The sequence below is a fragment of the Rhea pennata genome, chromosome 2 (assembly GCF_028389875.1).
Source record: "Rhea pennata isolate bPtePen1 chromosome 2, bPtePen1.pri, whole genome shotgun sequence".
In the NCBI taxonomy this organism is placed as follows: Eukaryota; Metazoa; Chordata; class Aves; order Rheiformes; family Rheidae; genus Rhea; species Rhea pennata.
The window spans coordinates 12,314,720-12,329,197 of NC_084664.1; the positions used below are offsets into that span (position 1 = coordinate 12,314,720).

General features: G+C 34.3%; 1 protein-coding gene across 3 annotated transcripts in view; it reads left to right on the forward strand.

Moving 5' to 3' along the window:
- WDR37 (WD repeat domain 37) overlaps positions 1–14,478 on the forward strand; it is a 44,659-nt gene that overhangs the window by 13,878 nt on the left and 16,303 nt on the right. For all 3 annotated transcript variants that reach the window (XM_062568878.1, XM_062568877.1, XM_062568879.1), the window contains 7 exons: positions 2,362–2,457; positions 2,609–2,673; positions 7,485–7,620; positions 8,887–8,958; positions 11,024–11,068; positions 12,632–12,708; positions 14,077–14,314. In XM_062568878.1, the coding sequence (XP_062424862.1) occupies positions 2,362–2,457; positions 2,609–2,673; positions 7,485–7,620; positions 8,887–8,958; positions 11,024–11,068; positions 12,632–12,708; positions 14,077–14,314 (729 nt within the window). The remainder of the gene's footprint in view (positions 1–2,361; positions 2,458–2,608; positions 2,674–7,484; positions 7,621–8,886; positions 8,959–11,023; positions 11,069–12,631; positions 12,709–14,076; positions 14,315–14,478) is intronic.

Consider the following 14,478-nt stretch of genomic DNA (forward strand, 5'->3'; position numbering starts at 1 on the left):
TTATCTGCAACAAATGTAATGTAATTATTGCAATGTAAATGAACAGAGGATCCAAAGGAAGTAACACAGGCAATCATATGATACTGCCTTTCTTAACTTCTCTTGTTAAATTTTGCAAGCTTTGTTGACCTCTAAATTGTAGAATCTGTCTATCTTGGCTTCAGGTCAAACTTTTTGCATCGAATCTATTCTCCCAGTTAAACCAAATGCTCATGTTACAAAACATTTTTGCATACTTTCTGAAAATGTACTGCTTTTTTCTACTCTTAACCTGAGTTCACGTTGGTTAAAGGTTAACATCAGCAGTTCAGGTTTTTTGTGTTAGTGACACTTTGGATACTTGAGTTCTCCACCTCCTGCTGAGAATTTGGCTGAAAGTATGAAAAATAGAGATTATTTTCCCCCAGCTTGTTCTGGGAGAACTGAACAGCTGTGAAGATCTGAAAACCCTTTATACATTTTCTTGAAGGAAGTACTGCAGTGTTAACAGTACATAGCTCACTCAACATCCACTATTACTCCACATCACAGCAATTTCATGACAGCAACTGAAATTCAAGAGCTATATGTGACTGCTCAGTTTCAGGGGTGTGGGGTAAAGAGTAGTATTAGGTGATTATTATTTCCCAAAAATCAAGCTTTAGATGTACCATGCAGATTTCTGTCAGCTGAGTTAAGCTATAATTGCTCAGTGTTGCTATCAGGTATGCTGACAAATGTGGTAGAAATGAGTTTTTTCTTTTTTACCACCTGACTTCACAAACATTTGATAGAAAAGTAGTAGTGAATGCATTTGTATCCTACTGGGCATGATTATTTTCCTTCCATCCTACTTTTGTTTATTGCACGTCTTCGTTCTTCACTTGAGAATTGTAGGTCATTCTTGGCCTTTTTGATCTCCTCCTACCCCCGACAGTTTTCAAATTTCAGTTTTTCTCTTCTGATGCTCAGTCTGTTGTTTTTGCTCTTGGTCTAACCTCTATGTTACTGTTGCATAAAATTTACCTAGAGAATCTCAGATTTTTCTTCCTCGCTTCTCATATACCCTTCTTCCCCTGTTACAACTACTTTCTAGTCTCTTCCTTTCCTTATTCCTTCCAGGCTTCAGTTATAATTCTTTCAGCCAATTCTTTGTTTGTTTTATTCTTCTGTTCCTATAAACCTGTCTTTTCTTTGATTACTTCTCTTTCACATTGCCTGTGCTTAATGATAATAAAAGTTCAGATGTATGTGACTAAGAACACAGAAGACAGTATCTTACTTTGCCCGTTTAAAGCACTTGAACAAAGTATGTGTGTGTAAACTGGCTTTTTTTCCCTCCCCCCCTTCTACTGCTTAGAATTGAAACTGCAGTGAGGTTCTCAGAAATGGCAAAAAAGGCATACACATGATGGATCATGTTTCCCCATGTTTCAAAGCCTTATTACAAAGCCTAGGAAGTGAATATGGTTTTTTAAAGAGGTCCCCAGAATTTGTAGAAAGATAGACTTAAACTAACTCTGAAGAAAAGCTGAAAACTATCTAAAGCCTCTCAATTAAATTCAGCCTGAGGAAGATGCTTAAGGAATATCAGCCCAAATTTTGAGGGAAAGCTGTAAGCTACTGAAAAGGTTCTTTATAATATAAATTTGGGCAACTTTAAACCAGTCCAGCCACTGGTTGGACCTAACCTGTTTTAGCTATGTCACAGCTCTGTCTTCTGTTCATATAGTGCTGGTGAGAGTTATAAATAATGAACAGAAAAGCATTCTCGTTGCAATATATGCTTTATCTTATGTACAACAAAATATTTTGGTTGTATTTAATGTTTCTAAAACACTTGAATGAAATATGTGTATGTCAAATTCTACAAATTTTTTTTTGTATATTTTGCAGAATAAAAAGGATTCATACACTTTTGCTACATTTTTATTTTTAAACTCTAGTTATAAGCAAACCCTCGGGAAACTAGTATTTCATGATTAATAAAATCTGTCAGAAAATGTCTTGCTAATTGGCTCATACTTGTTATGCCGTAAGCTTTGTCTCGCGTTGGATTTAGTTCGATGCTAGTGTGCCATATATTGTACAGAAGCTGTTTTATTAAACTTTAGTCACATTTAGTAGTAAAAGTAACAGTAATTAGAAGCCAGTAATACCTTCCTTGGATTCTGGGTCAAGGTTGTTCTCTGGAAAATTCAGCATGAGACTTAGTTTATATCTTGGTGAGAACTGCTTTTATAAAATGACAATTATCTCCCATCCTGTCCTTAACATAAAATAGATTACTTAGTATTATTAACACATTATTTTAGAATTATGATTAATGTTTTATTCAATTCTCTTTTTTTGCATTAATATGAATTTTCATGCTATTGATAGTACGCAGAGAGATTGATACGCTTAATGAGCGTTTAGCAGCAGAAGGACAAACAATTGATGGAGCTGAACTTAGCAAAGGACAACTGAAAACAAAAGGTAAGAGAAGCACAAAGAATCTTAAACTGGTATTTTTGAGTTTACTTTTTAGTGCTTAACTGGTAAAAACTTACTGAAGGGAATTAACATCGTAATATAAATAAGCTAATGTATTTGAAGTGTCTTTCTTTAAATTTGTTTGTCTCAACAGCCAGTCACAGTACCAGTCAGCTTTCTCAGAAATTAAAGACAACTTACAAGGCATCTACTAGCAAGGTATGAGACAGTTAAACCTTTACTCATCAATGTGTACTCATGAGATTAACATGGCTGTCTAAATTGTGAGTTACTGAATTTCTGAGCTGAATAATGCTGTTTTTTTTTTTTTTTTTTTTTTTTTAACTAAACCTGCTTAATGAAGGACAGTATCTTTATCTTGGATTAATCAATTGCCCTTACTACAATGATACATTTTACAATAATTGCTGATACTTTTAAAAGGATAAATATTGGACCGGAGAGAGCATGTGTGCACATTGTGTGTATGTGAAGTTACTCTTTTGTAATGGAATAACTAAAAAAAAATCCTGTTTTGTGAGAGAAATAGAAAACTTAGTTGATGATGAAGTTCTGAGTAAAGATTTGAGCATTGTGGTTGAAACGGGCATTTAAGTAGGGATCTTTGGATACCATTTGAACTGTGTTCTATTATAGGGAGGCTGAGTATGTTGTTGTTGAGCCATGGGGATGGGGTTGCTGCTGTGAGACTAGAACGGTTTGTTTCCTCAGCATTGTGAGGCTTTACAAATTAGTAGTTCAATATCCTCTTTTGCCTGGTTTCTTAGTATAGTTACTCATCCTGATGTTTTTCTTTTTACACATCTACATTTATCTGGTATTTTTGTTTTCCCCTTTCTCTCCTTAATTTGTGATTGTAGAATGGTTTTAGAGTGAATGTAGGTGTCTTGGAAATACCATCTACTAAGTAGTCTAAAAATATGGGAGTAAGAGTAGTGTGCTGAAAACTATCCTAGTTGTTGTGTTTTACTTGGTCTTCTTTTATATCTATTGTTTCTCATTTATTTATTTATTTTGAGGCTGATGTTAAATGCTTGTTGTCTTTTATTTGCTTGCAATGTGGTGCTCATATTCTTTCCCAAGCAAGGCAGGTAGACCTCACAACTTCGGTGTGGGAAGCTGGGCAATATGGGGTGGAGACTCCTGGGTAATTGCTTCACTTTTCAGTATTCTGGTATGCATGCACAGTAAAGTGGTCATGAGTACTGGAATATGAATTTAATAACTTGCTGTAGGCATCATATCTGTTATATCAATTGGTAACTAACATATGTTTAAGTGTGTGAGTGTATTTCTTTCTGCAGCTTTGAATCAGAATTTATTGTGGGGCAGAGAGGAGAGGTGAGGAGAATGATTAAGCTGAGAGCATCTCTCTCCAGTGTGTCCTTTGCTCGGGTCTTTTCTGTAGTTAGACTGGTTGTCTTTGGGCCTCTGCCTCCTTCCTGCTCAGAAGAGTTAAACAGCTGTGGTCTTTGGGCTCTTCAACCACAAAGAGACTACAGCCAAAAGTTCAGGAGGGACAATAGCTATTCTTCTAACAAACCATGATCTTTCTGTATTTAACTGAACTGGATGCAATTAAAGTCTCGTAGTGCTGGTATCTGGCAAAATGAGTTTATTTTAGAGTTTTAAGAGTTCACAGCTATAAAGTTCTTAAGTTTATATTTTTATAAGCAGTGAATGAATTAGGGTATACACCAAAAATGGGTTGTGTTCCAAGTCAAGTTGGGTAATGGTGGCAACTGTGCTCTTATACCCCTCCTTTATACTGTCACTGTGTATCTAATTTAAAATTTGTCAGAAGTCTGTTATTTTTCTGTGAAGTAAATTAGAAGAGACTTAAGTTTTACAAACCAAAATGTTTTCTTTAATTGCACAAGATTACCAACCTGTAAAGAGTTAAGGTTTGTTCTGATAAGAGCTGTGAATACTTGGTTGTTCTAATCATAAAACTGTTCCTTGACTGCCATATTGGAAAAACATGCTAAGACTAAAATGTTCCAATCTGTTCAGTTTGTTGAAAATGATGAGGTAATCAAACCTGAATCAAAGTCTTTTGCGAGAAAAATTCCCATTTCTGGTACTTTTCATCCCTTAGATGAGTTGAGAGTCTGAATGTTAAGTTGGCAAAACTCCGATCAGAGTAAAGATACTTTGAACAGCCAAGGCAATCCACTAGTGTCCAGATCCTGAAGGAACAGAATAGATTCAGTGTATGGTACTCTAAAAATCCTTATTTAGATATATTAATGGAAGATATGCTATAGTCCAACTGCACTGTTTGTAGATGAAGGAGTCACTTAATGAAATTAATATATTGTTGTTGTTAACAAGGTGTTACTGTTGGTGTTAATGATCCTTGGCTGTAAGAGTTGTTAAGACATCAAAAAAATACCAACAGTTTTTGCAGAATCCTAAAATTAGCTGAAATTATGTAACTTGTGCCACAATCCTTTTCTGGGATCTCTGGTTGATTTTTTTTTTCCTTTTTTGACCTGGAAAAGGACCTCTTAACAGAGTTTCTTCACCCTTACATTGAACAATTGAAGAGAATAAAACTTTTTGGTAGGTGCAGCGATAGCCCTCACTGCTTGATGTTGTTCCATAGTAAACTCCATCGTTCAGTTGCAGTGCAGTGTTGCTGGACTGTTCCAACCAGATCAGGTTTCCATTCATATTTCTAATACATCCTGTCCGCTTAAGAGGCAGTTGGTATGGTATTTTGATATTACTTGCAAGCCGTTGTCTCCATTCTAAAGAAGCTCTATATGGAATGAAATACATGAAACTATATGGATTTAAGAAAGGGGATAGGAAGCTGAAATACACTCTAGATATGATTGCCCAGTTATTTGCATTATTATATGATATTCCAAGATCTACTGAAAGGTATTAAAAAAAAAAAAACTTTCTGTAGTGCAGAAGCCTCTTTTTAGTAAGTTGCATAGTATTCAAGTATTTCCTATCCTTCACTGAAAAATTGTTTATGAACAATTATAAGGAACTGTGAAGTAATCTGGTGACTCTCTAGTTACTGGTATGTGAATTGAGAGACAGCACAACTCTCCCCCCCCCCCCCCCCCAGAAAAACAAACAAAAACAGTGAAGGGAACATTGTTGGACTTCTCTCTCGCCTCTTTGTTCGTTCAAAACTACAAATAATCCAAGAGGAGCTAGAGTATCTATGGCATAAAATGATTGGTAACACCACTGTCCAGCACTCTTCAAAAATCCGTTGTTGAATAGGAGATAAAGTTTACTTCAGAAGGCTTTGGCAGGAAAATTTACCTCAAAATCAGAAAAAACAATGCAAACTTTGGTTAGTGTGAGATTAAGGCTTGAAAAGCTTCAAGTTTGAAATTTGAGCTGAGAGGTATATTAGTCCTTAACAACAGTTAAGGACTTATTCTGCTGTTCCATTACTTATAAATGACTCCATTTAGTTTGAAAGCTATATTCTATATGAAATTGCATCCAACGGATTGTATTCAAGGTTTATAAAACTCTACTATACAACTGAATTAATAATCTTTACTATTAATGCACTCCCTTTTCAATGCATCCTCAAAGGTTGTTGCTTCTGCTGCTATGAGACTGAAAGACATATTAATTGTTAATTTGGAATTCAAATGGGGCATTATCATCTCATCATTGCAAAGTTGACGTGCACAGAATTTGGAATAAGTCTTACAGAAATTCTTAACTTTTAAAAGCCTTTTCTGAAGTAATTTGCTTTAATGACCTATTTAAGACCTTTTCTCTTTTGATACCACAAACTAATAGGAAATGAAGTCTACATTTAAGATACAATAAACTAAGGATAAAATCCTAATTGTTTTACAAAGTTGTAGGCAGATCTTAATGTGATTTGTGTTACAGCATTTGAAGCTTTTGACTTTACTCATTTGATAGATACCAGCTCATAACTGAATGCAGAGGAAAATGGTAAATTGATTTTTTTTTTCCTTCGAATTTTAACAAAGTTTTTCAGATAACCGTCCTCAAAATATGGTTACAAGCTCCAAGACTTGTGGGGTAAAATAGGATATTTTTCACTGTGGCTTTGCTCTTGTTGAACTCATTTTTCTCCACAGTTGATCTCAGTCTCACTGGAACACTCTCATATTTTATTTTTTTTTATATATATATATATATATATATATATATTTTTATATGTATATATATGTGTGTGTGTGTATATTTATATTGTATATATAAATATCTCAGTCACTCCCCTTTTATTTGAAAATATAGAATTTCTACAGTTCAGATACTTTTCCATGCAGACCAGTGTTTTTAGTCTTCCTGTGCTATAGTGCCTTGGAATTTTCCCTTTTTGATAGACGTTTTTTTTCTTAATTTCATTTGATACTGTTTACCCACATACTAATTTGCATTTAAGACTTCTGTTTTCCCTTAATAGCATTGACAAAAAAAATGCTTTATTACACAAATGAACTGGCATATGTTCCAGGTTAGTGTTCGATTTGATTAGCTCTTTGTGGTTTTGAAGAAAGATGGCAACGAGTGTTATAAATGGAAATGTTTCTGTTTTTTTGCTAGAGCTTTGTCACAAACAGTACACTTTCCAAGACTTTACACTATATAATATGTCTATGAGTTGTCAGATGTAATTATTTTGATAGGCAAAGTAAGTTTTTTATTATAATTCTTTAGCTTACAAACTGAATGGGAGTGCACACTGTGTGCAACCTAATTACACCATTGAAATTGCATCATTGTAGTAGAGAATAGTTCATCATGCTTTCAGTAAAAAGGGAGGTGTTAGAAAAAAATCAAGTAGTGTGTTAGCATCCAAGCTCACTTTCCTACCATCAACTGTCAAATTCTTGACAAGAGCAAACTAAGAAAATTGAGAAATTGTTATGGGAAGAAGTTAGTATCAGGTTGTCAGACTAGCAAACACTATGAGCAGTGTACTTGGGGGATAAGTTACTTAATCATGAATCAATGTGGAAAAATACATATTGATCTCTCTGCTATTTCAGATTGTATCCAGTTTTAAAACTACAACATCAAGGGCAATCTGTCAACTGGTAAAGGAGTATGTTGGCCACAGGGATGGTATTTGGGATGTCAGTGTCGCAAAAACTCAACCGGTGATTTTGGGGACTGCATCTGCTGGTAAATTCTTGCATTGCTCGAATCTTAAGAAAATTCTGGTTTAGTCTATAAATAAAGTAAATTAAAAGCACAGTTGAGCACTTAGGTCCACTATAGTGTCTCAGATGAGCTTTTATTGTCAGTCTTTGTTTTAAGAATTGATGACTTAACTATCTTTTTAGTAGTTCTATGCAAGTATTCTTCTGAAAGAGTTCATTTAAGAAAGTTCAGTAGCTTAAAAATTCTTAAGTAGGATTTTTTTTTTGAAATTCATTTAATTTTGATATAGCTTTAGAAAGTTCAGGCTTCCTTGCTGATCTTTCTAAGCTATTTGCCTCTTAACTTAAATGCAGATCACTCTTTCCTTAGAGTCAGCTCTAGCCAGTTAGATGGATGTAAATCAGTAGTTTGGGAGCTGCTTGCTTGGAGAGCAAGTATTTTACTTTCATGTAAAATACTTTACTATTGTATACAGAGCTGCCCTCAGGCTTTCTATCATAGTATTAGTTCAGCCTTTATTTTATGAAAGTCATAGAGAAACTAATCATAATTTGCATGTTCTTATATTTTTATGTTCTTCTGACTGTTGTCTAAGGTTCTAGGGGCAACTAAAAATCTTAGCTTGAAGTTCCTTACATATCTTAGACCCTTCCCTTGTAAGAGAGGGAACAGGTACTACCAAATAAGGTGCTAGCTGTATTAGTGATCCAAAAATGGAAAAATATTACGAAAATAAGTCATAGTCAGTTATAATTGGTCAGTTAGAGGAGTGGCATTTGGAGTGATTACCTTTTTAAGTAAACTTCTGCAGTGCTCTATAGCAACCTATATGCATACAGAGTTTTATGCAGGAAGTAAATATGTTTGTTCATGGGAGTCTTGTTTGTAGTGACTGATTTACCTTTTCACCCCTAATCACTTTCTGTATTACTTTTTGAATCTCATGGTATATAGTTGAAGCATTATGCATAACTATATACCTAAATAAGAAAAATATTAAAAGTAGAATTTGCCTTTCAATACAACAAAGTAATCTGAATGGAATAACACTTTTATTTCTATTGAGCCTTGCCTATTAAGTGTGGAAGCTTGTAATTATGGACTAGTTACTTTGGTATATAAGATAATATTGTTAGAGGAGTTGTCTGTTTTTTACATTTGGAGTCTATTTCATATGTTGTCATTTATATTCAGACATGACTTGTTTGTTGAATCAGAGTTAAAATTGAAAATATGTTTTGGTAATACTATGTAATAATGTTTATAACTACCTTTTAACCTTTGTAGATCATACTGCCTTGCTATGGAGCATAGAGACAGGAAAGTGCCTTGTCAAGTATGTAGGGCATGTTGGATCAGGTAAGATAAGGGCATTTTGCAAAAACAGGAAACAATGCATATGGGAAGGGGCAATGTGTTTTGGACACCCGCAAAAAATTTATAGTGGTATTACTTGAAGGTTTGCCAACACCACTAACAAGTAAATATGAAAGTTCCATAAACCTTAATACAGAGAAGGTTTTGTAATATTTTTTAAGATAGAATATTAAGATAGTTCTGTAAATGTTGAGAGAATAAACAACTACCTTTAGACAAAATTTATAGGCACGGTTAAGGTACTTAGTTAAATGTCAGCACTATTTGGGCTTTTCATACATATGCAGAATGAGAGTGCAATTATATAATCGGAGATAGATTATTTCACAGGATCTGTGTTTTATTTGAGGTACAAGATACAGTTGCTGGATCATTATCTTTTTTCTCTTCATTGTTCAATATGTGATCCTACATATAACTTACCGCACAGTATTAAAATTTTGCTTTGGAGATGGTTAATTTCATATAGGTATCTGTTTTCCTCAATGTAGTACAAATATTTCAGAAAAATGAACTCAACTCACTCCATAGATGGAGAGCTGCAGTACAGTAAATGTTTTTGCCGTTAATCTTTTAGTGTCAAATTTGACAACAAGCACCTGTTATCTTACATGAGACAGAAGTGGGGAATATAGTGCATATCAATCTTTTATAGATTGAAAAGAGGTTTTCTGTAGTCTGTTCTTGCTGCTGGGAGATGAGTGCTTTGACAGATCATGTACTGGGGTATTGAGCCTTGTACCCAGAAAATAAGGAACAATCATTGACCTGAAATGTTTGTTTAAGTAATTCAGCACATTGCATGAATTTTGTGGCAAAGATACCAGTAGAATTAAGTTCTCTAGAGAATGGCAGCTGCTTGACCCATCCGTTGTACTTTCTTTTTCTGCTATGTGGCTTCTAGCTCCTGAAACACAAATATGCTATAATGCCCTATGGAGAGATGCATAGGAACATCAGTTACCATTTTAATTCATGCTTTTTAATCTGATTTGGATGTCTCAGATATTTTGCTCTATAATGAGGGTAACGTTAGCCTCCGTAAAGTCATGTTTAAAAACTTCAGCTACTTAAATTTCCTTTTTTGTTTGTTTCTAATTGCTAGTTGGGAAACCACAGCAATAATAAGCTCTAAACTGTATTTAAACAGTGATGTGTCAACTATGTGTTAAAAAGAAAAAAATTTGGTTCATATATTTTCTATTTAGGAAAGCTTTGTTTACTTGATGATGTTTGACAGCTGGTTAAGTGGAGCAAAGATGCTGGGTGCCAGCAACTGATACACTGCTAAGTTTGTTCAGTGTGAAAAACTTGAGTATCTTTTTAAGCTTAGTACTAATTCCCAGCATTCTCTTGAGAACATACGTGTCTATGCTACTTGTATGTTGAATGGAAATGATTTTTAAGTTTTGTCTTGAGGAACAGTAGAAGAGAAGCTTAGTGATGAAAAGTAATTGGATCTTAATGTGTTGAAATAAAAAATGAAACAGATCTTTTTAGGCTAGTGGAATTCTTGCAGAATTCCATCTCAGAACAGTCATCTTCCAATTACTTGTAATCTCAGGACTGAAACCTAGTTTGCATTATTGACATTAGGTTTTTAGGCATTTATTCTTGCAGTTTTTAGCTGTAATCAGGGAGCCAATGTTCATACATAGTAAGCTTTCATCATATTACAAAAACGTATAATACTCTGCACATCCGTAAATAGAATTTAAGTATTTGTCTCCTCTATAAGCTTATACACGATAACTTGAATGTGGGATTTTTCATGCTTTATAATGTGCAGTGTTTGTGCTAGATTCATGAAATTACTTACTAGAAAATGTGCATTGTGGTATCTGTCATTAACTGAACCTGTTTCCTTGACTTTACATAGGTTTATGTATTCTGATAGCGTTATGATTTCTCTCACCTAAGTGACTGCTAACCTTCAAAAAATTGCTTAAAACTGAAGACTTTCTGGTTTCTCAGTGTTTTTAATAATAAAACATTATGAAATAATTTTTAATATTACTCGCTTAAAACTTTGCTTTGTTTTACACAGTAAATTCCATAAAATTTCATCCAACTGAGCAAGTGGCTCTTACAGGTATGTACAGTTTTTTCACATGCTGTGTTAATTGTAAATGGAAAAATAAGCATGTCATTCACTAGCATCTCTTTGGTGTTGTAACCCTTCTCTGTCACTGATACCTTGTCAGTGTCATCACTGATGAAATAATCTGCATATTTTAACACACAATTAATGAGAGCTTGATCTTTCCATCTGTACTTAACATATCATTGTCATGTGTGCTCAGCTCTTCCAAAATACACACCTGAAATCATATGTTTAACTCTTTTGAAATGCATTTTTTCCAGAATTAAAGAAAAAGGATATTGTGATGTTGGATGTGCAGAAAAAGCACCTCGAAAGTATTACTGTTAGTGTAACAGCATTCTCAAGGTTGAGAGTATTATCAGTACCACTTTGGGTTTGAAAACTGTCTAATGTAGTTTAATATTAGAGTTTGTAAGGTCCAGCAATTAGGGCACTAGCTTTGGGACTGAAGAGATCTGAATTCAATTTGCTGCTGTTGGGTAGGTTGTTGTAAAATGAGGGTAATTATTACTGAGGTTAGAAATTAAAGCACTGCTGTTATGACTTTCTTCTGCATCTACAGTGACTTCTGTACAGGAAGCTAGGAAGCAGAATGCTTTCTTTCTCAGCTAGCAATGGTTTATGTTAGACTAGTTAATTTTTCCTATTTTCAGATGGTAACTGTAGTCAGTGTTGCAATTCCAAAACCAATATTTTGTCAACAACCCTCTACTCTGCTCCCAGGGTACTGACATCAGAAATCATAAAAGGCTGATCATCTTTCTTCTACCCTTCATCCTCCATCTATTAGTTAAGAAGATTTTCCTAATGCTTTCATGTACTTTACACTTGCTAAATTTGTGAGACTCATAATACTGTGTTTTTCTTTCCTCCCCCCCCCCCAAAAAAATCTAGAACTCTCAACATTGTATACTTATGTATTAGGAGCATGTTTGATTTATCTGCAACAAAGGGAATTTTGTTATGTGTTTCTTGTTATATAATAGTGGGTAAGTCTCTTTTAACAGTGGAGGAAGTTTAAAATCAGATGGTAGCTGCAGAGCCAATAACCATTGCTGCACAAGATCAGTTGCTTAAGATGGAAACAGAATAGCTTCATTCTTGCTGGTTTTGGTTTCTCATTAAAACCACATGAAAACATTTGATAGAATAAATCACTGAGTGAAGAGGAACTCCAGTGAATTTAGGAAAAAGCAAACAAAGGATGGTACTGGCTAATAAATTAAATACTTTCTTCAAATGTTATGTATTAGAATGCTAGTGATATCTGTGTTCTGATGTACACTATTTAAGTGGTAATTTCACTCTAGGAAAGATAGATTTGGCACCTGCTTATATATTGAGTTATGTTCTTATCTGTATTGAAGCCAAGGAAGTAACCATTTCATTGATGTTGAGACTTGCTTACCAAAAAGGTCTAGCCGTAGCTGTTGGAAAAAGATGTGAACTCAGTGTTGCCAAATATGTAAGATAAAACTGTTTTTGTTGTTTGTGGCAATACTCATATTTAGTCAGTCTCTCTCTCTCTCTCTTTTCATTTTTCCTCTGCAGCATCTGGAGACCAGACAGCTCACATATGGAGATACATAGTACAGTTGCCTACACCTCAGCCAACTGCAGACTGCAATGTAAGCAATCAGCTTATTGAGACTAAACTAATTGCACAGCAATTTTGTCAGATATGGGTGTTATGATAAGACTGAATGTTAAGTTTCTACATAATTAAAAAATTACATGATTTCAAGATTGCAAAAGGTGAAATTTTAAGGCTTTAGTTGAACTGATACATTTTAGTGTCTATCTTTCAAAAAAGATTCCTTTCGTGTTTCTAAGATCTGTGGTGCAGAACAGAATCTGCAAGTGCATTAATTGACTCTTTTGTTCAAGCTAATAAATGTTTAAGTAAATGAAGCGGCAAGTGCAATTTGTTTGTAATAATCCAAATCATAAAGAATAATGAAGTTCTTTTTAAGCTACTAGAATTCTGGTAGTTTAACTTTTGAGGCACATATATTGTTTATAGTTGTCGTGAATTGAGAACTGTTGATAAAAGATTCATATTTTTGGCACCTATTTAATTATATCACTAAATTTGATTTCTAATTTACCCTCACTAGCCATCATCATACTATCTGACATTTTTGTCCCTCGATACTTGTTCAGTCAGTGTTTACTGTAGGCTGTCAAATTCTGTTTGACTTAGAAAGTACTTGCTCTAGATTCTGAAGACCAGGATAGCTTATAGCTTGAGCTTCTTAATAAGCTGAGTAGGGATGAGAGATGGATGTACAATATGAGATGCATGGTTAGACTCTTGAATGAAAAATATTTGATTCAGTTTATTTGGTTTAGCATTTTTATATTGAAAGAGTAGTACAAATGTTGTTTTTTTATAATAAAACATGGTGAAAAAGAAGTGTATTAGAAAAAAAAATTGCATTGGTGAAGTAGAGCTTAGATGTTAATACTTCCTGGTGTAGGAAAATAAATTATTTTTGCATCCAGTTTGCTTACTGTCAGGCAGGGATGATGTTTTTGGCATCAAGATTTGTCTGGTAGTATATTTTTATCCATTAGGATCAAAATAATGACTGCAAAAGATGGTCTTCTCAAAGATTAAAAGTGGTCACCAGCATGTACCGCGTTTAAAAATTTAAAGGAAATAAGTCCCTCAATATATATTTATTAAAATGAAACTTGAGTAATGCAGTGTAGGGAATATATGATGACTTGTCAGGCTGTTGAAGGAATAAGATGAGTAAGTGACTTAATGTAGTTTAAATGCATCCTTCATTTCAAAAACCCTTCCAGAATTTTTAGCTCTAACATAACCGTCAACTCTCTGATAGTATTGAAAATGCGTACTTAAAGAGGTTATATTTTATAGAATTACATTACCCAGATTTACATTAAGGGGGTGGGGAAGTGCTATAAAGTGTAACATATATTAGACACTCCTTTCTATTTATTAATACTTTTTCTCTTGAATTTTACAGCAAATGTCTGGAGAAGATGAAATTGAGTTCTCAGATAAAGATGAACCTGATGGAGATGGAGACGGTTCTAGTGATTGTCCCACTGTCAGAGTCCCGCTAACGTCACTGAAAAGCCATCAAGGAGTGGTCATAGCAGCTGACTGGCTTGTTGGGGGGAAGCAAGCTGTGACAGCTTCATGGGATAGGACAGCAAATCTGTATGATGTAGAGACCTCTGAACTCGTCCATTCTCTGACAGGTATCTCTTCACTCTCAAAAAGAAAAAACTGCTTATTTATTTTACATGGGGGATTACTTGTAGACACCAAAACATTTGGAAAAGCAAGTTTTTCCTCTGGAGCAGAAAGGAAGCATGCACAAGACTCATGCTACTGCTCAGTGCTATAGTGATTTCTAAAATCC